The sequence below is a fragment of the Callithrix jacchus genome, chromosome 2 (genome assembly GCF_049354715.1).
Source record: "Callithrix jacchus isolate 240 chromosome 2, calJac240_pri, whole genome shotgun sequence".
In the NCBI taxonomy this organism is placed as follows: domain Eukaryota; kingdom Metazoa; phylum Chordata; class Mammalia; order Primates; family Cebidae; genus Callithrix; species Callithrix jacchus.
In genome coordinates, this window is record NC_133503.1 from 17,654,813 (window position 1) to 17,679,739 (window position 24,927).

At 51.0% G+C, this 24,927-nt stretch overlaps 1 protein-coding gene across 1 annotated transcript in view; it reads right to left on the reverse strand.

The window, feature by feature from the left end:
• The window catches only part of FOXK1 (forkhead box K1), a 92,132-nt gene that overhangs the window by 25,393 nt on the left and 41,812 nt on the right, over positions 1 to 24,927 (reverse strand). The window contains exon 2 of the mRNA XM_017967013.4: positions 7,178 to 7,363. Within this exon, the coding sequence (XP_017822502.2) occupies positions 7,178 to 7,363 (186 nt within the window). The remainder of the gene's footprint in view (positions 1 to 7,177; positions 7,364 to 24,927) is intronic.

Here is a 24,927-nt window from a genome sequence, read left to right on the forward strand (position 1 = left end):
ACCCAGGAGGCGGAGGTTGCAGTGAGCAGAGATCTTGCCACTGTACTTCAGCCTGGGCAACAGAGATTCCATCTCAAAATAATAATAATAATAATAATAATAATTTAGGCCAGGCACGGTGGCTCATGCCTGTAATCCCAGCACTTTGGGAGGCCAAGGTGGGCAGACTAGGAGGTCAAAAGATCGAGACCAGTCTGGCCAACATAAACCCCATCTCTACTAAAATACAAAAGTTAGCTGGGCGTGGTGGCATGCACCTGTAGTCCCAGCTACTTGGGAGGCTGAGGCAGGAGAATTGCTTGAACTCAGGAGGCGGAGGTTGCAGTGAACCGAGATCTCGCCACTGTACTCCAGCCTGGGCGACATGTCGCCCAGAGCATCAAAAATAATGATAATAATAATTTAAAAATTAAATTAACTTGTTTCTGAAGTGCATTTTGCCCCAGTGAAGAGTAACCAGCACGCTGGACCGAAGAGGATCTGAGTGGGTGCTTGGGCGGAGAGGTGCCCCGCAGCTCTGCAGGCGCTGGGGTCAGCTCCATACCTGCAGACACCTCCTGCTTCCTTGTGGAACCTGGGAAGGACTGTCCCTGTGTGTCACCTGCCTGCGCAGAAGCCGTGTGAAAGGCCTACTCCACACAAGCCTCGTGTCACCGGAGGTCTGAAAAGTTGGGTGCTACACCCAGAAGGGCCCTCCCAGAGATTACAGGAAAGCCGGGGGTGGGGCCATCTGTTTACCAGATTCGAACAAACACAAGGAGTTCCCTACCAAGTCCGAGCTCCCAACACTTCAGAGCCAAAGGCACCCCTCAAAGGGATCTAGGCAGGAGGGAAAAATAAAAGGAACACACAGAAAAGTCCCAACCTTCCTGAGTAGCGGAAGCAGTAGTTACTTCCCCAGACTTCTCAGATTGGAAAAGGTGTAAGAGGGTGTGGTGGGGTGTGGAGGGGCAGCAAAGCCTACAGGGACAGGGAGAAGGGAAGAAGGACTCTCATTGCCAGCATGACTGATCAGTCAGGCGGGATCCCTGCTAGAGGTGACTCACACATTCGCACCACAGTCCTCCTGCAGCCGTGCTGAAACACAGGGAAGGCTGCAGCCACAAACTTGTGTTTTTAAATTATTATTATTTTTTGAGATGGGGTCTTGCTCTGTTGCCCAGGCTGGAGTGCAGTGGTGAGATCATAACTCACTGCAGCCTCCAACTGCTGGGCTCAAGCAATCATCCCGCCTCAGCCTCTCAAGTAGCTGGGTCTACAGGCATGAGCCACTGCACGTGGCTGATTGAAATTTTTTTTGTAGAGATGGGGGTCTCACTATGTTGCCCAGGCTTGTCTGAAACTTCTGGCCTCAAGCTGTCCTCCTGCCTCAGCCTCCCAAAGTGCTGGCATTCCAGCCTACCAGAAACTTTGAAGCAGATGAATCACTCTGTGGGAAGGAACCAAAGTTTGTCAGAAAAAGGAGAGTATTTCTAATGTAGACCCAATAACCTCCAAGCTCAAAAGACCTCTAACATTACGAAACAACATAAACCGAATTGGGACTGAATGTTACCTAGCAATAAGTTAGAACTGTGAGTTCTAACTTAATCATGAGGAAGGTCATGAGTAAAAGGGGAAGATGTTGAAGTCAGTTGCTGAATTTTTACTGTATGTTTATGTACTGCTGACCTTCACCAAATTGTATGAGTTACTTTCATTTTTGATCTCCACGTTGGAGAAATCAGGAAAGGCCTTCTGAGAGAAACAGCTCCTGGAGTCTCGCCCTCATGAGCAAAAACAGTCACTCTCTGTGCAATGCTCTCTCCCTGAACTTCAGCAGTTTTCTTAAAACTCTACCTCTAAGGAACACTTTTTAGACTGGTGTCTGTTTGGTGGAACCTAGAAAATTATTAACTACTCTAATTATTTGATTAAATACTTTAATTCCTTCCTAAAAACACCTTTTTGTTTTTTTTTTTTTTTTGAGATGGAGTCTCACTCTGCTCAGTCTGGAGTGCAGTGATCTCACCACTGCAACCTCCACTTCCCAGGTTCAAGCACTTCTCCTGCCTCAGCCTCCAGAGTAGCTGGAATTACATGCCTGGCTAATTTTTGTATTTTTTGTAGAGATGGGGTTTCACCATGTTGACCAGGCTGGTCTCGAACTCCTGACCTTAGGTAATCCGCCCGCCTCTGCCTCTCAAAGTGCTGGGATTACTGGCGTGAGCCGCGGCGCCTGTAAAAACACTTCTTTGCAAAAAGGAAAGAAAGGTCAAAATGCTGCTAAAGATAGCAGAATTTATTTCAAAGAGAGTTCATTCATTTTCTGGGTGGAGTACTTCAGAGCAGAAAAAAATAAACCAGCACACACACAAAACCACAAATCCACACCCACCCACCCTGAGAACCGGAGTGAGGAGTGAGGGCCTTCGATAGCAAAGTAGGAGGAATGGAAAAGGAGGAGGAAGGGTGATGGGGGACAGGGGCAGCTGATCAGGGAAGATCCCACAGGGAATAGCCGCTCCCTCCCAAGTCACTCCCGACTCCTGGGAACAAGGGGCTCTGGGCGAGCCGGCCTACACCCTAGGCAGCCACTCCATGGCCAATGGGGACCCGCGAGACGAGCGCACACCAAATTAGGAAGGCAGGCATCGAGGGGGCGGGGCGACACCCGGGAGGGGCCAGCCGGGCAGGAAGCCCGGCACTGGGTGTGGAGGCCAGCACCGCCCCAATCTCTTAGGGAGCGCAGCCAGCGGGAGGAGAGTGGGGAGGTGGCAGGGAAGGGCTGGGAGTGTTTGTAAACACGCCGGCTCCACCCTACGGCAGAAACTCAAACTGAAAAGTATCTTGGCAAGCAAAACCTCAAGGGCCTCTGAGGTTTCTAAACACTCAATTGAATTCCATGGTGCTAAGATAAACGGATGTAAACAGAGAGGCTTTTATTGTAACAATGGTAGGCCAAAGAGCCAGACAGCCAGTCCCTAACTTGCTACTTTCTCCGCAGAGAACTCCCCTAACAAGAATCCTTTGCACAGGGCAGCTTCAAAGAACAAGACTGGGTGGAGGGAGGGGAACCGGGGGTCCCCCACCTTCCCGGCTTCCACAGCAAGAGCAGGGTGGGTACAGAACCAAGGAGCTGCACACACCCCCCTCCCATGGGAACTCACGGTCACAGGAGGCCCGCCCAGCTTCTCGGAGCTCCAGCTGCAAGGGCTTCAGGTGTTCAGTACAAAATATCTTTACTCCCAGCTATCAACAAGAACGAAATCTCCGCCAGGGAAGCAACACGATGGAGCTGGAGGCCCTTGTCCCAAATGAACTAACTCAGAAACAAAACTGCACACTGCCTGCTCTCACAAGTGGGGGCTGAACAGGTGGGTGCCCAGGAACACGAAGATGGAAACAACAGACGCTGGGACTCCAAAGCTGGGCAGCGGGAAGGGGCGAGGGGTGAAAGATGACCTCCGAGGTGTGAGGTTCACTGTTTGGGTAGTGGGCACCCTAGAAGCCCAGTCCCCACCAGGATGTAATATCTCCATGTCACAAACATGCACATACACCCCCTGAATCGAAGATAAAATAAAAATAAACAGTACTTTCCATGCCCTAATTTTTAAAACCGGGATCTTTTAACTCCTTTGCAAACCACTACCTTTCTTGTAATACAAAAGCAACTTTAATATGCAAATTTGGCTTAATGATGGGAAATACTTTTGTTTTTTAAGCCCCCTCCTGGAGCAAACCAAAACATTTTTCTTTCTTAAAAAGCTTGTTTAGCTGGATTACAACGTGCTGGGTAAGAACCCATTGCCAGGCTCAGGCGGGGGCGCAGACCTAGCCCTGTGGCAGGAGCCCAGGTCACTCCTGGCCTGCTTCTCTCTGGACCCGGAGGCCTTTGCTGCCCACCCCAAAAGCAGCAGGACCAGACCTATTTTTTATTTTTTTTGAGACAGAGCCTTGCTCTGTTGCCAGGCTGGAGTGCAGTGGTGCGATCTCGGCTCACTGCAATCTCTACCTCCCGGGTTCAAGTGATTCTCCTGCCTCAGCCTCCTGAGTAGCTGGGACCACAGGCGCCCACCACTGAGCTTGGATAATTTTTGTATTTTTAGTAGAGACAGGGTTTCTCCATGTTGGCCAGGATGGTCTCAATCTCCTGACCTCATGATCTGCCTGCCTCGGCCTCCCAAGGTGCTGGGATTATAGGCGTGACCCCCCACACCTGGCCAGGACCAGCCTATTCTGGGTGAGCTCCCAGCAGCACAGGAGCTAGTCTTGGCCACCATTTCTAAAGTGCCTTTAAGGTGGTACTAGGTACTCAAGGACATCGGCGGTGTTCAGTTGTGTTCTTCAGATACAATTCTAATAATGTACAATTCACCGTGTATTTATTTCTTATGTATTTATTTATTTTGAGATGGAGTCTCAACTCTGTCACCCAGGTTGGAGTGCAGTCTTACAATCTCAGCTCACTGCAACCTCTGCCTCCTGGGTTCAAGCCATTCTCCTGCCTCAGCCTCCCAAGTAGCTGGGACTACAGATGTGGGCAAACATGCCTGTGTAATTTTTGTATTTTCAGTAGAGATGGGGTTTCGACATGTTGCCCAGGCTGGTCTTGAACTCCTGGCCTCAAGTGATCCGCCTGCCTTGGCCTCCCACAGTGCTAGGATTACAGGTGTGAGCCACCTCGCCCAGGCAATTCACCCTTTAAAGTGACTTTTAGTATATTCACAAAGTTGAATAACCATCACTGCTAGCTACTTCTAGAACATTCTCCCATAAAGCCGTACGTACTAAAAAAAAATACTGCATGTGCACTGCTTAGCACAGAGCCAGGCAGGCACACAGCAGGGTTTCAGTCACTTAGGATTCACCATCACCACCATCATCATCATCCTCCCAGAGGCTCATGACATCACAGCACTGGCTCCACAGATGGGAACCAGGCCCAGGGGTCGGGGGCTGAGGCAACCACGTAGAGTCACACACGCGACCATGCCCGGCCTGAGCCCAGCAGCTTTTCCACAGGCTTTCCACAGCAGCTGTGTCCCTGAACGTCTCTTGCAATCAGAGACTCTTCTAACCACTGCCTCTGGAAAAAAGGAGGCCAACTCCAAGCAACTCAAAAGGAAATGATTCGCAACTTGTAACTTGTAGGACACCACTGGTAAGTTGTCGGCAAAGCTGGGTAGAGGAGCCGTCCCCGCAATGGCTGTGTTCCAAGATAAACCAGTGGACTTGGACTCTGAAAAGGTGCTGGCCACGTATGGGCCAGGTGTGTTGGCTCATGCCTGTAACCCCAGCACTTTGGGAGGTGAAGGAGGGAGGATCTCTTGAGCCCAGGAGTTCCAGACCAATCTGGGCAACATTGCAAGACCCTGTCTCTACAAAAGATAAGAAAATTAGCTGGGTGTGGTGGTGCATGCCCGTGGTCCCAGCTACTTGGGAGGCTGGGGTGGGGGGATCACTTGAGCCCAGGAGTTGGAGGCTGCAGTGAGCTATGACTGTGCCACTGCACTCCAGCCTTGGTGACAGAGTGAGACACTGTCTCTGCAAAACAAACAAAAGTCCTCTCCTCTCCTACAGTTGCAAGAGGAAAAACAGAAAAGGTGTAGCCGGGGCTTGGCAGAGTGACGTGATTGGACTGGGAATGCCATGGTAGTCCCTCTAACAGACCAGTGTGCCCAGAATATTATTCACAGATGTCCCTGAGGGCCCTAAGCCCCTTTCAGGGTATATGTGAGGTCAACATCATGTTCACAACTGTAAGATGCGATCTGCTTTTTCCACTGGGCTGACCTTTGCTGGTGCCGCAGAGAAACCACAGCTCTGGCACCAAACCACGCACGGCCACACATCTTCAGGGCCACTGATGTACAGCTGGGAGCGAGAAAAGCCAGCCGCGTTTAGGAATGTCTGAGATAAGGCCAGGCGTGGTGGCTCACACTGCAATCCCAGCACTTTGGGAGGCCGAGGTGGGCAGATCACAAGGTCAGGAGTTCTAGACCAGCCTCACCAACATGGTGAAACCTCATCTCTACTAAAAATACAAGTGTTAGCTGGGCATGGTGGCATGTGCCCGTAGTCCCAGCTACTTGGGAGGCTGAGGCAGGAGAATCGCTTGAACCCAGGAGGCGGAGGTTGCAGTGAGCCAAGATTGCACCACTACACTCCAGCCTGGGCGACAGAGCAAGACCCCGTACCAAAAAAAATAAAGAAAAAGAAAAAGAAAGAAATGTCCGCGATGCGATGAAGAGGTAAATCATTAAACAATGTATGACCCTCCAGCCTCAAGCACACGTCTGCTTTTGCATCCTTTTATACAGGACCCGGGCCAGCACCGTGTGCCACACATCCAGGCTACTGCCAGAGGTTTGCGTGTGACTCAGTCCAAGGCTCACCAGCACTCTCTACACAGAGCTCTGTTTCCACTCGTGACCTGAAATGCCTCCCTCCCGCCCCCCGGGCTTATCGTTGTCTAACACACCAGAGATGAGAAAGTTTGAGGACTTTCCAAAATCTAGATTAATTTCTAAAAGGTCATAGAGGATTTTCACAAATAAAGAAAGAAAGTTCACCAAATCCTGGTGGACAAATATTACTTTAAAACATTTTCAGCTGGGCACGGTGGCTCACGTCTGTCATCACAGCACCTTGGGAGGCTGAGGTGGGTGGACCACTTGAGGTCAGGAGTTCAGGACCAGCCTGGCCAACAGACCCGTCTGTACTAAACATACAAAAGTTAGCTGGGTGTGGTGGCAGGTGCCTGTCATCCCACTATTTGGGAGGCTGAGGCAGGAGAATCGCTTGAACCCACGAGGTGGAGGTTGCAGTGAGCCAAGATCACGCCACTGAACTCCAGTCTGCGTGACAGAGTGTAACTCCGTCTCAAAAAAAAAAAATTTTCAATGTATTACAAAAAAAAAAAAAACACCAAAAAAAAACCTGTGCTTGCTTTAATAAGCCCTAATATGTAAAACTTCCAATGGGAAAAGTGGTGATGAAGCAGTGACTCTTCCTTTTACCAGGGAATTCACAGAGATTTCAGCCAGGTACCGGATGCACACATAGCACTTTCCATATTTCCATGCATGTCAATTCTCCTCAGAGATACAGAACCCGGTGTCATGTGCACCAGGCACGCCTGTGTTATCTCCCTCTCTCCTGGGGGCTGAGGGCAGGCTGGGGGGCTGCTCACCTGATGGTGCCAGTTGGGGAGGGGATGGGGCTGACCATGCTCCGGAGGTCCGGCTCCGGGATGTGGATCTTCAGCGGGGAGATCTGTGGGTAGAGCGGCCGGAGTGGGGAGGCCGGGGCCTCTTCTTTGTGGTAGAGCGACGTGAACTGGATCTTGATGGCCGTGCTGGGAAACCGGAAGGTACACCTGGAACGGGAGGAGGAGCGGGTGTGAGGTGCAGGACACACAAGAGAACGCTAACACCCAGGGTAGGTGCGTGTCTGTGGGTCTAAGTGACCAGACCTCAACTCTCCAACCTGGGCCCCAGAGAGCAGTTTCATTGCTTTTGTTAGGACATGCAGGAACTGAGACTTAGGCTTATTTGGACATCAGTTGTCTTTCTTATTTTATTTTATTTTTTGAAAGGCAGTCTCGCTCTGTCGCTCGGGCTGGAGTGCAGTGTAGCGCAATCTCCGCTCACTGCAACCTCCGCCTCCTGGGTTCAAGCGATTCTGCTGTCTCAGTCTCCTGAGTAGCAGGGATTACAGGCACCTGCCACCACGCCTGGCTAATTTTTATATTTTTAGTAGAGACAACGTTTCACTATGTTGGTGAGGCTAGTCTTGAACTCCTGACCTCAGGTCATCTGCCCGCCTTGGCCTCCCAAAGTGCTGGGATTACAGGCATAAGCCACCGCACCCGGCCATCAGTTGTCTTTCTACTGTGCTTGAGAACAGAAGAGATATAAATATCCCCAAACAAGCGCCGCTGATGCTGCCAACTCCCACTCAGGCTCCAGACAGTCAGGGCTCCTTCCTGTCTCCAGGGCAACTGTTGTGACACCCAGGTGGGGTCCCTCTGAAAGGACACCCTGGGAGGCTGAAATGGCATGGCAGCCACCTAAGCAGAGATTTTCAAGATGATTCCCCGCTGCTGCCTGGAAGATCTGATAGAGCAATTCCACCCCCGCACGGGCCGGCAGGAGTCGCAGAGAGTGCTCATTATCCACCCAGCGCTTAATGGACCGGCTTCACAGTCAATTCTGAGCTTAAAACCCTAAGCCTCGGTTTTTCTATGGGAGATGACCAAGTGCAAACAAAGCCAGCCGCAAGTGCCAGCGTCAACACCGGTATGCTGGGAACGGTATCCAAGGTTCACCTGGATTGCGGAAACTGCCACCTTTTACAATGCTTAGTGTTACTTATCCACCTCACCTTTCAATTTCTAAACTGATGAGGCAGCAACTATCAAGTTGCTCCCTGCAGGACTCAGTTCAAAACAAAACAAAAACAAAAACAAGGTAAAGCAGCAGCCTGCCCACACAGAGATAAGCATGCTGGCCGCCTGCACAGCTGTTTGGAAAAGGCTCTTGTTTAAAGCATGGGAGCGGGGGAAGAAAGAATGTATAGAAACCACCCGTGACAATGCACTTTTCAGAGTTCCAGAAGGCATTCAGAACAAGCCAAGGGACTCAACACTTGAGAGATGTGGAAGTCTCTTGTAGGGGAACCTGGATGAAGCCTCCAAGCACCCGGCTGCTGGGTCTCTGCCTGACCGTTTTTAAATCTGAAGCAGTGTCGAAGGAGGAAATCTATCTAAAACCCTGCACAGACATGCGCAAACACCCCTCTTTCATTTGAAAGCCCCTTTGCTCTTCGTGAAAGCGTTTTTGAAAAGCAGGATGGAGGAACAGGTCAGAGTGTGATGAAGGGTGCCTCTGGCTGTCGGCAGGGGGTCCCCTTGCGTTTTCTTCCCAGGGACCCGCTTCAAAGGAAGTGACTCAGCATTACAAATGTGCTGCTCCTCCCATAGCTCTGCTAGCCAGGCTGCCCACATCGGAGAGAGAAAATCAGGCACTTAAACTGGCTCAACTGGGCCAGTCCTGATTGTCTTCGAGATACTGGGCAGAGGAGGCCGGGCTGCATCATTCAGCGCCAGGTGCTAACGGGCCTGTGGGCACCAGGTTTCTATTTCCAACACAAAAGGGACATTCTGAGACTGTTTCCATCGAGATGAGAAGCTGTCTGGGAGGCTCGCCCAGCAAGTGGACCTTGGGTGGTCGGTCGTGGGTAGCACCTCGCCCCCGAGGTTCTGCTTAAAGGGCAGCCCACGGCTATTTGAAAATACTCCACAATTTTGTCCTCTTCAGTCACGTTGAGAGGAATGTCTGATGATGTCCTTTACACTTCTTTCAGTTTTCAGCCTGATGGAAATTTCCTACATCTGTATTTTGACTAGAAAGGTGCATCACCCGTTTTTGTTGTTGTTGTTGTTTGTTTGTTTTTTGAGACGGAGTCTCGTTCTGTCACCCAGGCTAGAGCACAATGGTGCAATTTCAGCTCACTGCAACCTCCGCCTCTCGGATTCAAGTGATTCTCTTGTCAGCCTCTTGAGTAGCTGGGATTACAGGCATGTGCCACCACCCCTGGCTATTTTTGTATTTTTAGTAGAGAAAGGGATTCGCCATGCTGGCCAGGCTGGTCTCAAACTCCTGACCTCAGGTGACCCAACCACCATGGCCTCCCAAAGTGCTGGAATTACAGGCGTAATTCCTGCACCCGGCCACATCACCCATTTTCTAAGATACTTTATGAAGCCTAAAGGCTCTTCAGTGCTGGGGCTGTCAGCTTTTGTGGGTCCCAGAGCTGAAGTCCACCCAAGCTGGTGTCTAAGGATGGGCTGGTGGTCCCTGACCTAGAGAAGCAAGGTTTGGGGTCAGCATCTGGCTGAGGGTCCAGACAGGGGAGCTAAGGTGAGCTCCACCTGGGAAGGATGGTGCTGAATGAACACAGTGTGCATGCGTGTGTATCTGTGCACGCACACGCACGCATAACACACTGTTCCACCAGCGCTGGACATGATGGCAGTCATGAGGACAAATGTTTAAAGACAGTTTCTATGGCCCTTGCTGTTTGTCTCTTTTCTCCAGTTCCCCCAACCACTGTGAATCAATGAAACAAACCATGTTTTCCCGTTTGTCAGAAGGGCACAGTTGAGACCGCGGACTTTCTGTGTGGTGAAAGCCCCCTATGTTAATACAGGATCGTATCACGCTGGAACCGTCAAGGCCAAGTAGAAAGAAGATGTGGCTTCCGGCCCATGACTGGGGTCACAAGAAGATAGGGACCTTGGAGACCGGGGTTCAGATATCAAGACATGAAGAGGTGCTTATCGGTAAGACATCTGCAGATGCACGTGCGCATATGCAACACACAGGCGCACACGTGTGCACGGAAGAGAAGCATGGTCTCCCTCTGGACTGGGAGAAGCCAGAGTCTATCTGCCCCAAAGCTTGACTTCTCCCCTTCAAAGAGCGAATTGTGGCAGCAAGGAGAGCCGTAAGGTGTGGGGACCTGCAACAAAGGTGAACGCCACCAAAAGAGAAAGTTGGTTTAGAACCACTTGACCCAACCTCTCTGTGCTTCTGTGATCTCTACGAAAAAAACACAATGGCTGGAACACGAGAAACCATTTCTAAGTTGCTTTCCAATTCAAAAAACTGATTCTAGGCTGGGGTCAGTGGCTCACGCCAGTAATCCTAGCACTTTAGGAGGCTGATGTGGGCAGATCACCTGAGGTCAGGAGTTCAAGACCAGCCTGGCCAAAATGGTGAAACCCCCTCTCTACTAAAAATACAAAAAAACTCATTGGGCATAGTGGCACGCTGCTTGGGATGCTGAGGCAGGAGAATCGCTTGAACCTGGGAGGCAGCTGTGCTAGTGAGCCAAGAACGTGTCACTGCACTCCAGCCTGGGTAACAGAGCAAGACTGTCTAAAAAACAACCCCCTCCCCGCAAAAAAAAACCCAAAACTAATTCTAGATATTTACATATATATTGAGTTTTCAGTAAAACAAAACGACGTTTTGTAAGACAGGCAGGGATATAATACCATCTATAGATGACATTAGGACAATTTCCTACTGTAATAGGAGTTTTCCAATTAAGGTTTAACAATAAAGATTTCATAGTATTTGCTGTAACAGTGATTGTCCTGAGGCAGGCGGCCTCATTACTAGGAAGAGGAGAAAATGCCATGAAGCATGCTACTTGATTTTATTTATTTTTTGAGATGGAGTCTTGTTCTGTCACTCAGGATGGAGTGCAGTGGCATGATCTCAGCTCACTGCAACCTTGGTCTCCTGGGTTCAAGAGATTCTTCTGCCTCAGCCTCCTGAGTAGCTGGGTTTACAGGCACGAGCCACCACACCTGGCTAATTTTTTGTATTTTTAGTAGAGATGGGGTTTCACTATATTGGCCAGGCTGGTCTTGAACTCCTGACCTCAAGTGATCCACCCACTTCAGCCTCCTAACGTGCTGGGATTACAGGTGTGAGCCACCGCACCTGGGGTTGATTTTGAGTAGATGTTTCCCCAGCGTGCTCATGGAGTTTGCCAGTTACATCTCTCCCTGTAATATCTCATGGAGGTGCAGGGTTCTAGCTGGAGTTTCAGTGAGCAAATTTTGCATCGTGAAGCTGCTGCACTGTGATTTAACCCCAGCCACACGCACTGTCGGTCTTTCCTGAAGGAGCTTCTGCTAAGGTCAAGTGGGTCCACAGGGTAGAAATCTCCATCCACTGGGGGGCAGGTTCTTGTACAGGCAAGTGCCCATCTTTGGAGGAAATCTCTCTAGAACATTCTTGCCCGACTTAGACGGAAAGGAGATTAGTGGTTGCCTAGGGCTGGAGTGGCGGGTGGGACAGGAAGGGGGAATGGAAAATGACCAAGGGGAGCGGGGCTTCTTTCTGGAGCCATGACAACGTTCCGAGCTTGCCTGTGCTGGTGGCTACATGACTCGGTGAATGCACTGAAAATTACAGACTGGAACAATCCAAAGGGTTAGTTTTGGATATGTGCATTCTATCTCAGGCAAGCTGTTTTTGGGGAGAATTCTTGCCCAAAAGCTCCCACACTGAGCATCTACTCCAGCCTTGGGTTTTTCCCAGGTCCACCTGGAAGCTGATGGCTCCTGGAAGTTGGGCCAAAGTGTTGACTTGGTTGGAGATGAGACTGCCTGGCTCAGCCTCAGACCACAGAGCCCTCTGCACAGTGAGCTGGCACTGGCCATTGCTCTACCAGTAATGGGACATGTCATGTGCTTTCATTTCCATCCCCTCCTTAGGCCACGAATTCCACCACCTGCCCGGCCAACCAGAAAGCTGTCAGGAAAACAAGAACAGCTCACTTAATTCTCGATGATATAAATACAAATACAATTGCTGTCATTTTAGACACAGAAATAATCAGAGGGAAGGAAGGACCCGTGAAAGCTTCCAGAGGCAATTTTTAAGATGAATGCTACAGATTTCTCCTATGCACAGCTGTCCCCTGCCCTGTCCCTCCCAGCAGAAAGACGGGTTTATTTTCTGGAGGGGATGAACCATGAGGCCTGGACAAGGGCACCTGACACAGAAGCAGCAGAGAATGACATCCCACACCGAAAATAGCCTTGCAAACTGAAATTCTGTAGGAGGACTGGAGGAGCACCCCGCAAACTTCCAGAGCTGAGCCCAACTGTCCGCAGACAATGGCCCAGGAGAAAAGCCTGAGGCCCAGCCTTCTTAGGGCCCCTGTGAAGCCCCAGGGAGGGAGCCCCGTGCACTGATGCCCACACACTTGGGCAGCAGGGAATGGGGGAGCCTCCTCTGCCACAGGAACAGACACTTGGGGAATGTTGCCAACAAGGAAGACAGGGACCGAGGCAAGGGATTTTGAGGGGCGCAGAGGCAGCGGATGATCAGGCACGGTGGGAGCCACGCAGCATCACCTCATTCTCCCCAGGTCAGAGCAGGCCCCGCCCACCCAGGCCAGGACCACAGGAAGCCACATCCAGGGGAAAAGGGAAACCTCGAACAGTTTAAAGTGACTCAGAAAACTTCAAAAGGAAGGCTGGATGAGACGTGAAAACCTCTCCCAGGAAGGACGAAGAAAACAGGAGTTTCAGAGACTGTCTGGGAGGCCCACAGCTTGAGTTGGCGTCACCCTACACAGGCCACTCCTTTCTCAGGAGTCCGCAAATGCTGTCTCCCAGCTGTGGTGGGGGCCGGTGTCTCCTAGAGCTGGATGGCACAGTCACTAAGGTTAAAACGCAGGCATCGCTTTGGTGGTTAGGAGCTGAAAACACGGGCGATGAGCTGGGAGTCTGATAGCCTTCCCTGTGTGAGGTGAAGCTTCACCCTCGGCCTCTGGAGGACAGACCCCCTCGTGGCCAGCACCTGCCACCGGGAAGAGCTCTGGGGGATATTGAGGATTCGAGCATGCTGGGAGGCTCCTGTGGCTTCCATAGTTCCATGGGGCTGGCTGTGACAGCCAGAGAGAGGGAGCCAGCCAGAGTAAAGACCATGGAAAGGCTCCCACCGTCCCACCCAGCCTGCAGCTTCAGGGGCCTCAGAGCAGCCACCACTCCTGTGAGAGACACAGCAGACCCAAGAGCAAGGATCAGAAGACGCCAGGCTGGTTTTCCCGGGTGGGTGCTGAGTAGCTTCCTGGACTGTGGCTAAGACTGTGGTTCCCAGAGCACCTCCTCTACTGCTTCTACAGCAAACATGGAGACAGAGAACGCCCATCCAATGAAGACCATGTTTCTCTGCCCCTCCTGCAACCATGAGACCATGAGACTATGAGCTGGTCGATGGGATACAAATGGATCATGTCTAAATGAAGAACCAAGGGCCTCCTTCACTCCTTCCCTTCCCAAGGGCCGGATGTGGCCATTATGGCAGGAGCCAAGCAGCCACAATGGGCCATAAAGGGGCAATGCGTAACAGAGCAATGTAATAGAAAAAGCCTGGTGCTGCCAGGTCATAGCTGACATTAAGGTGGTCAAGTGTGGCTGGGCATGGTGACTCATGCTTATAATCCTAGCACGCTGGGAGGTGGAGCTGGGAGGACTGCTTGAGCCCAGGAGTCTGAAACCAGCCTGGGCAACATAGCAAAAGTCCAGTTTGAAATTAAAAAAAAAATTTTTTTTTTTTTTAAAAAGACTGTCATATGTGAAAGAAACAAACTTTGCCCTTGTCATTTTGACCTTTGTTGCAAAATCAAAACTACATTCTCAATGAAAGAATCCAGGAAGAGGGTGAAAAGCCCCAGAATAGAAGCTGTGCAGGAGCCCGACGCTGCGTAGGAGAGAGTCAGGGATCTTGGGAGAAAGCCATTTTCTCAAGCACAGGAATGTCACGTTACCTGACTGCTGAGTGGAGTTCTAGAGTTGTGTCAGCATCCACAGATCACTTCTCGATAGGTACAGAGAATGCTGGGTGAGTGAAAGAGATTCTGCACCGTGGGAAAAAGGCACACACATGCAAAGAGGGTATTCGGTGTGGACCTACGGCTCTCAGATGAGGATGAGCAGCAGGTGAGCCAGACCCTATGTTCTCCAACAGAAAGCCATGCGTGTTTGCCACAGGGTGAAAATTCAGTGAACAGCAGCTCAGATTGTTCATCAGGAAGCTTTAAAAGCCATTGCTGGCCGGGCGTGGTGGCTTATACCTGTAATGCCAGCACTTTGGGAGGCCGAGGTGGGCACATCATGAGGTCAAGAGATTGAGACCATCCTGGCCAACATGGTGAAACCCTGTCTCTACTAAAAATACAAAAAAATTAGCTGGGCATGGTGGTAGCCTGTAATCACAGCTACTCGGAAGGCTGAGGCAGGAGAATCACTCGGACCCAGGAGGTGAAGGCTGCAGTGAGCTGAGATCACACCAATGCACTCTAGCCTGGGGACAGAGTGAGACTTCGTCTCAAAAAAAAAAAGAAAAAGCTGTTGCCTCTGGGAAGTGAGACCTGAGGACTTCTGTTTGAACCCGTTACTGTGGCCATTGAAAACTATGTATGTTGGCTGGCGCAGTGGCTCATGCCTGTAATCCCATGGTGGCTCATGCCTATAGTCCCAGTGCTTTGGGAGGCTGAGGTGGGAGGATCACAGGAGCTCAAGATCAGCCTGGGCAACACAGCGAGACCCTGTCTCTTAAGTTTTTTAAAGAAATTAGCCAAGTGTGGTGGCTCACACCTATAGTCCCAGCTACTCAGGAGGCTGAGGAGGGAGGATTGCTTGAGCCTGAGTGGTGGAGGCTGCAGTGGGCTATGACGGTGAATGAATGAATGAATGAATGGACAACTGTTGGCACTGGGATCTTTGGTCAATATCTCCTTTGGCCACGTTTGCCTCATCAGCGAAATTGGGCTAATGACGGTGCATATTCAGAGTTTTTGTGAGGTCTGAACAAATGATTCCAAGCAACGCCATCAGGAGCACACAGGGTGTGTCACACACAAGGAGCCCTCGATAAATACTGACAATATGGAGATGTTTACAACAGCTTCATCAATTTGGTGCAAGACCAAGTGCAGCAATGCAGTGGCTAATGGCAGGGAGGTGAAGTTGGACCTGCCTGGCTTGAGCCTGGGCAGCTCGGTTGCCCTGGGGGCACCTGGGCAAGTCTCTGGATCTGAGCCCTGCCCTGGCCAGCTTCTGTGTGGCCTCAGGTCTCCATGCCATGAACATCAGCCCCATCCAGATGGCTGGCACATGGCAAGCAGTTACTGAAAGTTTGCTTCAGTTATTCTTGTTATTAGACAAGGACTGGAAGGAGAAATGAAAACAGCCCTGGATAAGGGTGGTGTATAGTAGCAGACCTCTCTTTTTATTTTTTTGAGACAGAGTTTTACTCTGTTGCCCAGGGTGAACTGCAATGGTACAATCTCAGCTCACTGCAACCTCTGTCTCCTGTCAAGTAATTGTCTCTTGCCTCAGCCTCCTGAGTAGCTGGGATTACAGGCACCTGCCACCGCGCCCGGCTTATTTTTGTGCTTTTAGTAGAGATGGGGTTTCACCATGTTGGCCAGGATGGTCTCCAACTCCTGACCTCAGGTGATCCACCTGCCTCAGACTCCCAAAATGCTGGGATTATAGGCATGAGCCACTGTGCCCGGCCGCCTCTCTCCTTTCAAAAAGTCCTTTAGATGTTGCTACCACGTCCTTGAAGAAATGAAAGACTCGAGAATGGAAGGCAAAAGCTGTTATACACCTCATAACAGGTACTTTCAAATTTTGCAGGGTACGACGTGTCTTTAAGAAACCCAATCAAGTATTAAACCTGGCTCACCTGTTAAGGGGTCTGGCTCCAAGGTGGGGGAAAATGTCCCCCAGGGCCCAGGCTCCCAAGAGTCTCAAGGGAAGGCTGGGGAACAGCAGAGCTTGACTCATAGGGATGCCACCCACTACCTTGGAGCCCCCTCACCGCCTCCCACCAGCATGTTCTCTGCACAGGCACAGGAAGTCAGGTGACGGTCCCAGGTGGACCACAATAGATAAGGCCTAAAGCTGGAATGCCCCGAGGCTCAGTGTTTGCGTAAACTCCTTGGAGGAATAAGACTGTTCAGCAAATGTTTTAATGTAGAGACAGGGTCTTGCTACCTTGCGCAGGCTAGTCTCAATCTCCTGGCCTCAAGGGATCCTCCTGCCTCAGCCTCCCAAAGTGCTGAGATTACAGGAGTGAGACACTGCACCTAGCCTCAGGAAATGCTGAAAGAAACTTTAACATATAAAATCCCCAAATCAGATAATTCTGAAAATCTTAAAATTTTTAACCTAAAATATTCTTTGTATTAAAAATGAAATTTATTTATTCATGATGCCCCCAAAATGAACACAGGTGGCTACAGCCACCGGCGCCTCTCTATTGAAGAGACCCCATCTTTACCAGTGTGCTAAGAACAGTACAAAGCAGCAAAGGGACACAAGTTACAGGTAAGTGCGCACAGAAACCAGCACTGGCGTCTGCCAAGCATGCCCTCTCCACTGTGCCCGAGTCCCTCCTCCAGGAACCAGAGCTGCAACCCTGACTCTACTTCTGAGTCCATGCCCCAACCTCATCCTCCTGGAACCCAGGACTCGCGTGGCAGTGGCACAGCTGACAGCGGTGGCAAGCTGGGGAGCAGGGTGGTCAGGGATGAAGCTCTGAGCCTGCCCACCACTCAACTGGCCATGTGGACTCGGCTCTGAACCCTCCGTTCTTGTAGCAACAACAATGTGGGGGTGTGCATGGGGTGTGCGAATTAAAACATACTAGCAGTTCTCGTGTTTGTAAATTCTTATGTTTTCCTAGGGCCTAATTCTTTTAAATAGAGAGAATGCATTTATTTTTGTAGTCAGACAAATGAGCACATTTTATCCGGAAAAAGAAAAAAAGATAGCGAGATACTCAAGCCCATATGCTGAGTCAGTGACACGCAGTGAAAACTGCAGATGAAGGTCTGACAAAAGCCAGGGTTTCTTTTTCTTTTCTTTCTTCATTTTTTAGACGGAGTCTCGTTCTGTCATCCAAGCTGGAGTGCAGTGGTGTGATCTCGGCTCACTGCAACCTCTGCCTCCCGAGTTCAAGGGATTCTCCTGTCTCAACCTCCTGAGTAGCTGCGATTACAGGTGCCCCCCACCACGCCCAGATAGTTTTTGTATTTTTAGTAGAGATGGGGTTTCTCCATGTTGGTCAGGCTGTTCTCGAACTCCTGACCTCAGGTGATCCACCTGCCTTGGCCTCCCAAAGTGTTGGGATTATAGGCGAGAGTCACTGCACCTGGCTGGGGTTTCTTTTTGAAGCTGAAGTCTCAGCCTCTGTCTCAGGAGGACTCTGGAAGAAGGTGGCGAGAGACCTCACTGAACTAGCATGGAGGCCCACAGAGCAGGCCAAGCACAGTCACAGCCACTCACCCTCCCTGGGTCTCACACGTGTGTACTGCTGGATGGGACTCCCAGGGCCCAGCAGACCCCACGGCAGCATGGGCGAGGACGGCACCCTCCGCATTCACAGCTCCTTCAAAATCACCCCACCTTCTCTTCACAGGAGGAACGCTCATCTGGTAGGTGACTGCTTCCCAATCCCGCCATGGGGACTCGTGGTGACTCCCACAGCTTTGCCCGGTGGAGGCCATGGGGCCCCCAGATGACTGACTCGGCCAAACGGCGTTAGCCTCAGCCACCTGCATTTCTCCCAGACACTCCACTCCCCAAGACAGCCTTGCCTGCCCCAGGAGAAAGTCACTGCCCACTGTTCCCAAAGAGGATCCTGAGGTCAGAGAGTAGGCTGTGAAACGATCTCCGCTCCCCACCATGCTGTGTGGCTTCAATGTAAACAAAAAGACTGCATAAAGATGGACTGGACTCTTTAAGACAGCAGACACAGACACAGCCTGCGGCAGCCCTCTGGGGCTGACCTGGGCAGATCAGCCTGCACGCGATGCCAGAGCTTGCTCATGACGAGCAGTTCAAGCTATCTTCCATCTTCTGTCTCTCTGCTGATGTAAGAAAATGCTTCCAGGAAGTCCAAATGGCTTAATCTGCAGATCTCAAAATGCTGTCCACAGTAATTCCACTTAGTCATTATTCTGGCCACCTGATTGATACCAAGTACAAGATGCGGCTTTATCCGAATAGACTTTGGGTCCTCCAAGACTCTGTTCTCCGAAGTCCCCTTCTTGGTCTAGGCAGCCTTCCTTGACTCCCTGGCTCACTCTCAGGCTCGACTTAGGGGAATACGTTTTCTTTTCTTTCTTCTTCTTCTTTTTTTTTTTTTTGAGGTGGAGTCTCACTCTGTCACCCAGGCTGAGGTGCAGTGGCACAATCTTGGCTCACTGCAACCTCCACCTCCCAGGTACAAGCGATTCTCCTGCCGCAGCCTCCCAAGTAGCTGGGACCACAGGCATGTGCCAGCATGGCTGGCTGATTTTTGTATTTTTAGTAGAGATGGGGTTTCACCATGTTGGCCAGGCTAGTCTTGAACTCCTGACCTCAGGTGATCCACCCACCTAGGCCTCCTAAAGTGCTGGGATTACAGGCATGAGCTACTACGCCCAGCCTTTTTTCTTTTTTTTTTTTTTTTTAAAGAGACATGGTCTCACTATGTTGCCCAGGCTGGCCTCAAATTCCTGGCCTCAAGCAATCCTCCTGCCACAGCCTCCCAAAGTGCTAGGACTATAGGCTTGCACCAGCATGCCTAACTGGGAGCATGCCTTTCGCTTCCTTACTGGACTGCAGGTTCCTGGAGGATGGATCCCTCCGGCTACTGGTGTTTTCTTCCCATACCACATGGTTCCCACAGGGCAGGGGGTCGGTACACACGCAGCATAAGTGCACATGAGTAAGACTGCATAACAATGCAGTTCTTTCAGGAATTTGGCATCTACAGGAGGTAAATGCACAGAAGCAAGTGTATCATGTGAGGTGGAATGAGCTCAACGCTCCACAGCCACAGCCAGGAAACCCGGAGGACTGAGAGCTAAATCTGGGGGCTCTTTGGAAATTCTAAAAAACAGGAGAAATTTAACATTAGACTTTTCTGATCCTGGATTAACCCTGAAAGGACAGCAACAATACCGCCTTTGCTGTGTTGGAATCGATGATCCAAAGAATCAGAGAACGTTTGGCAGGCAAGAAGGAGCGTGCTACATCTCCACTGGAGGCGGGGGCCATCAACAGAACTGCTCCAAACAGAAGCTTCAAGCCGGTCCCGGCGGCCATCCAGGGCTGGGGCAGTCCCCTGGTTGCTGTTCCAGGGGCCCAGCTGCCCAAAGTCAGTGTCACTAAACATGGCTGGGGGAGGGGGCCCTGCAATTGTCTGTGCAGTGATCGATATCTATCTATACCAATGCCAATCCAATCGGCAAACAAACTACCGACTGTCTCCATTTTACAGGCCAGGTTTCCTCCCCTTCTGAAGGACGGGTGTCCAAGCACCAATGTGAAGATCGTAGACAGACAGGAAACCAGGAGAGGCTCAGGGGCAGCCACAGGAGAGGCTCTCTGGCAAACAAGTCATAATCTCGTTTACTCTAGGAAAGTGCTTCCTCCGTGCACTGGAGCCACTACTCTGATGTGACCTGGAAGAGGGATGGGATGGTGGGGCAGGGCCCAGTCCACGGCAGGGATGGACAGCAGGCTGCCCTCAGCACTGAAGCCTGAAAACAGAAACACTGCGCTTTAGAACAAACTGCAAAATCAGGCCCGGCACCATGGCTCACACCTGTAATCCCAGCAGTTTGAGAGGCTGAGGTGGGCAGATCACCTGAGGTCAGGAGTTCAAGACCAGCCTGGCCAAGATGGTGAAACCCTGTCTCTACTAAAAATACAAAAACTAGCTGGGTGTGGTGCTGCAAGTCTGTAATCCCAGCTACCTGGGAGGCTGAGGCACAAGAATCACTTGAACCCAGGAGGTGGAGGTTGCAGTGAGTTAAGATAGCACCACTGCACTCCAGCCTGGGCGACAGAGTGAGAGACTCCATTAAAAAAAAAAAAGATAGTAAAAGAATAATCTGCAAAATCAGGAATCTGTTGCTTAAACCTTAACATGAAATTCTATAATAAAAATAGGCTGGGAGCTGTGGCTCACACCGGTAATCACAACACTTTGGGAGGCTAAAGTGAGAGGATCACTTGAGGCCAGGAGTGCAAAGCCAGCCTGGGCAACAGAGCGAGACCCTGTCTCTACAAAAAATTTTTAAAAATTAGCCAGGCGTGGTGGCGCGTGCCTGTAGTCCCGCCTGCTCCAGGAGGCTGAGGCAGGAGGATCACTTGAGCCCAGGAATTCAAGGCTGCAATGAGTTGTGACTGTGCCACTGCACTCCAACCTGGGTGACAGAGCAAAATCCTGCTTGTTAAAAAAAAAAAAAAAATCAAAATTAGTAGTTGACAACAAATATCTGCTGTTATTACAGGTACCAGGTATGATGTGCTAAGCACTCTAAGTAGATGAACTCACCAAAATATCCCACTTCTCTGAGCAGTTGAGTCATGTATAAATACATGGAGTTTGAGGGAAAGCGCCTGTGCTATTTCCCCCATGAACAGAGTGGGTGAAAACAGAAGACCTGAGGGCAAAGCAGCTGCCCCAGCAGAGAGGAGAAGAAACAGGAGTGGCACAGCAGGCTGGGCTCCTGCTGTCTGTCTTCTGGACTCAGGCACCTACAAGGCCCAGGCCCAGCTTTTTCTTTTTCTTTTTTTTTTTTTTGAGAGGGAGTCTCGCTCTGTCGTCCAGGCTGGAGTGCAATGGCATGATCTTGGCTCACTACAACCTCTGCCTCTCAGGTTCAAGTGATCCTCCTGCCTCAGCCTCCCAAGTAGCTGAGATTACAGGCACACACCACCGTGCCCAGCTAATTTTTTTGTATTTTTAGTAAAGATGACGTTTCATGTTGGTCAGGCTGGTCTCGAACTCCTGACCTCGAATGATCTGCCAGGCCCAGTTTTGCTAAAGTTGGTGGAGGAAATGTTTTCAGAGCGGAGGGGAGAGCCTGGGAGGGGCCTAACAGGAAGGTGCTGGCCATCCCGCCGTGGCCAGTTCCAACAGACGGTCTGCAGCATGGGTCTCATCCTCCCTAAGTAAAAGCATTTGTTTGCCAAGAACAAGAACGTGCTAGTGAAACATATGAAAACCTCCTGTCCCTCACCGCACAGACCTTTCCTATCCAAATTCAAAGTTACTTATTTTAAGACTTTCCTTTTAGATACTATCTTCAAAGACAGCGGCAAAGCTCAAGAGAGCCCCCAAATGCAAACCTCAACCACACCCCGATAGAGAACAAAAGGTCTTTGCTGTTTTCTAAAAAAAGTTCTGTTTGCTGAAAGCAAACAGGGATGGTGTCTAAAATGCCTTGACAAATCACTTCCTTGCTCCAGCCACTGCAGCCGAGCTTAGCTCACCTTCCTAATATGGGGAATCCCACCAGGCCCAAACCCACACACCCCGCCAGCCAGAGGCCCCAGCCCCAGTCTGGCACATGTGGGCCTGGCTCCCTACTCCTTTGAGGGTGGGCACCTCACCTGGCACCCAGCCTGTTTCCCTGAAGAACTGAAATCACAGGGCAGCCTGGCCTGGGCAGCCACAGCAGTTGACAGAGATTGAGAAATCACAGGCAAGTGGCATCACCCTCCCACTAGGCCAATCGGCAGCCTGGGTGTGTCCACTGCCAAGCAGCGCCTGTTCTCCCAACATAGCCACACGCCCGGAGCACAGGTGAGTCCCAGAGTCTGTCCACACAGAGGGGCCAGAGGGGCCCAGCCAGAGGGACCCAGCCGCTAAGGCAGTGAGGTCCTGCTCTTCATGCCTTTGGAGCAAAAGAGAAAGCGGGACATCTGGCCCCAGGCCTCTGCCTGCGAGCAGGAAGCTGTGTCCCCCTGGCTGGCTGGGCTCCTGAGACAACCACTAAGTCTGGTTTCACTTTGGGCAACAGCAGTGAAAAAAAACCTGATGACATCACTCCCACTGCTTTCTGAACAAAAGCAGCGCCCCGGTCAGACCAAGGGGCTGGGCTCCCTGCTGCTTGCCGTTCCTGGAGCCGATGGGGCTGGTGCTCTAAGGGGCGCTCTGGCCGATTGGGCCAAAGCCTGCACACTGCTGTTCTCAAGAGGCAGCTCCACCTACCCATGCAGCCCCAACTTTCAGTGCAGTGAAACCCATTCAGAGACAGAACACCAGTGAGTGGAGCACAGCAGGGTTAGGGCAAGGTGGGTGCAGAGGGCACTGGGGTGTCGGGTATACCCCACTGGGATGGGCCGGTGGGAGCTCCTGAAGGGGACAGTGGGTAGCAGGCAGGGTTAGGAGGGCAGGGCACCACCCAAACCCACTTCTCCTCTCCCTGTCCCCACTGTTTTTCTGTGTGCCATGCACCCAGCTAAAAGCCAATGTTTCCTGCTCCCCTCGCAGCTGGGGTCCAGCAATGCAAACTGGGTGTGGCCTACGGCACAGCCCTCATGGGAGTCTCTGAAGAGGTGGGCAGGAGCTACCAAGTGAGGATCACCACCCATCATCCCTACCTCCTGCCGGGAATGGAAATGTAATGACTGGGGCACAGGCAACCATGCTGAACACCGAGGCCACCTTGAGACTTGAGATGGAGCTTCACAGAACAGCGGAAGCAGCCTGCTTGCCTGCTGAGCCCAGAGCCCTAGCCAGGACCACAGTCTAGGAGGGGGGCTGTGGGGCTATCACACACCCACCTCCCACAAGTTACAGACCCCTTACACACACACACACACACACACACACACACACCACACACACACCCCCAAGGCACAGACCCCTTAACACTGACACATTTGGACAAAATAGAAATGCTTGGCTTTAGAGAGGAAAATAAGTCAGAGCTCCCCAACCAAAGAAAAAGCGAACTCTGGGCACAGTGGCTCACGTCTATAATCCCAACACTTTGGGAGGGCAAGGTGGGTGGATCACTTGAGGACAGGAGTTCAAGACCAGCCTGGCCAACATGGTGAAACCCCACCCCACAAAAATACAAAAATTAGCTGGGTGTGCTGGCAGGTGCCTGTAATCCCAGTTACTTGGGAGGTTGAGGCAGGAGAATCACTTGAACCCGGAGGCAGAGATTGCAGTGAGCCACTGCACCCCAGCCTAGCCAACAGAGCAAGACTCTATCTCAAAAAGAAAGAAAGGAAAGAAAGGAAAGAGAGAGAGAGAGAGAGAGACAGAGAGAGAGAGAAAGAGAAAGAAAGAAAGAAAGAGAGAGAGAGGGAGGAAGGGAGGGAGGGAGAAAGAAAGAAGGAAGGAAGGAAGGAAGGAAGGAAAGAAAGAAAGAAAGAAAGAAAGAAAGAAAGAAAGAAAGAAGGAAAGAAAAAAAGAAAAAGAAAAAGAAAGAAAGAAAGAAAGAAAGAAAGAAAGAAAGAAAGAAAGAAAGAAAGAAAGAAAGAAAGAAAGAAAACCCCAAAATACACAAACTCTGGGTGTGCACAGAATCCCAGCTGGGAGCGGGAGGTCTCAGGCACTGCCTGGTGCCCAGCCATTCAGAGCACCAGAGCTGCTTTGACAAGGCCATTATCATGTTCACTCACAAATTAACAACCCAAAGCATCAAAAGCTCTAGAAAAAGTAAGCAGGAGAAAATGCAGGATCATTTAAGTTTTTAAAAATCAAATGAGCTGAGCGCAGTGGCTCATGCCTATAAGCCCAGCACTTTGGGAAGCTGAGGTAGGAGGATCACTTGAGCCTAGGAGTTCAAGACCAGCCTGGGCAATAGAGCGAGACCCCCATCTCTACCAAAAATGCAAAGAAGTTAGCCAGGTGTGGTGGTGCACACTGGTAGTCTCAGCTATTCAGGAGGCTGAGGCGGGAGGATCACTTGAGCCCAGGAGGTTGAGGCTGCAGTGAGCTATGACTGGGCGACAGAGCAAGACCCTGTCACAAACAAACAAACAAACATTGGTAGTAACTGTTTTGAGCAACATCTGGAGAAACGAAAAGCTCCCTGCACGTCTGCACATCTCCACACTTGGTCCTGTGCTGTGGTGATTGTTGCACAGCGATGAGGGTCCTGTGTTTGCAGAGGGCAGGCGTGGGCACCCAGGGCTGATGACGCACAGACCCAACAGGCCACAGGGAGGCTGGGGGCTGCGTTTGCTATTTTTAGTTTGCAACATTATTGAACTGAGCAAGATTATTCCAAGATGGTCCTTAAAGGAAGAATGCAAATGTAGTCAACTGGGAATGGCCAAAAAAAACTGCACAGAAAACAAAAACAGCTTTGAGAAGACAAATTAAGCCAATGTTTTCAGGCAGTATTTACCAACAAGCTCTTTTGCTAGATTTGTCACTCTGGAGCCAGGCGGCAGCCACATCCTTCAGGGTCCAGGCCTGCCTGCTCGGTGCTGAGCCGGGGGACATGCAACGTGTAAGCCGCCCTGGGTGTACACCCACCCGATGGGCAACTGAGAGCACGCGCCCTACACCGGGTGCTTTGACATTCCCTCACAGCCACGGT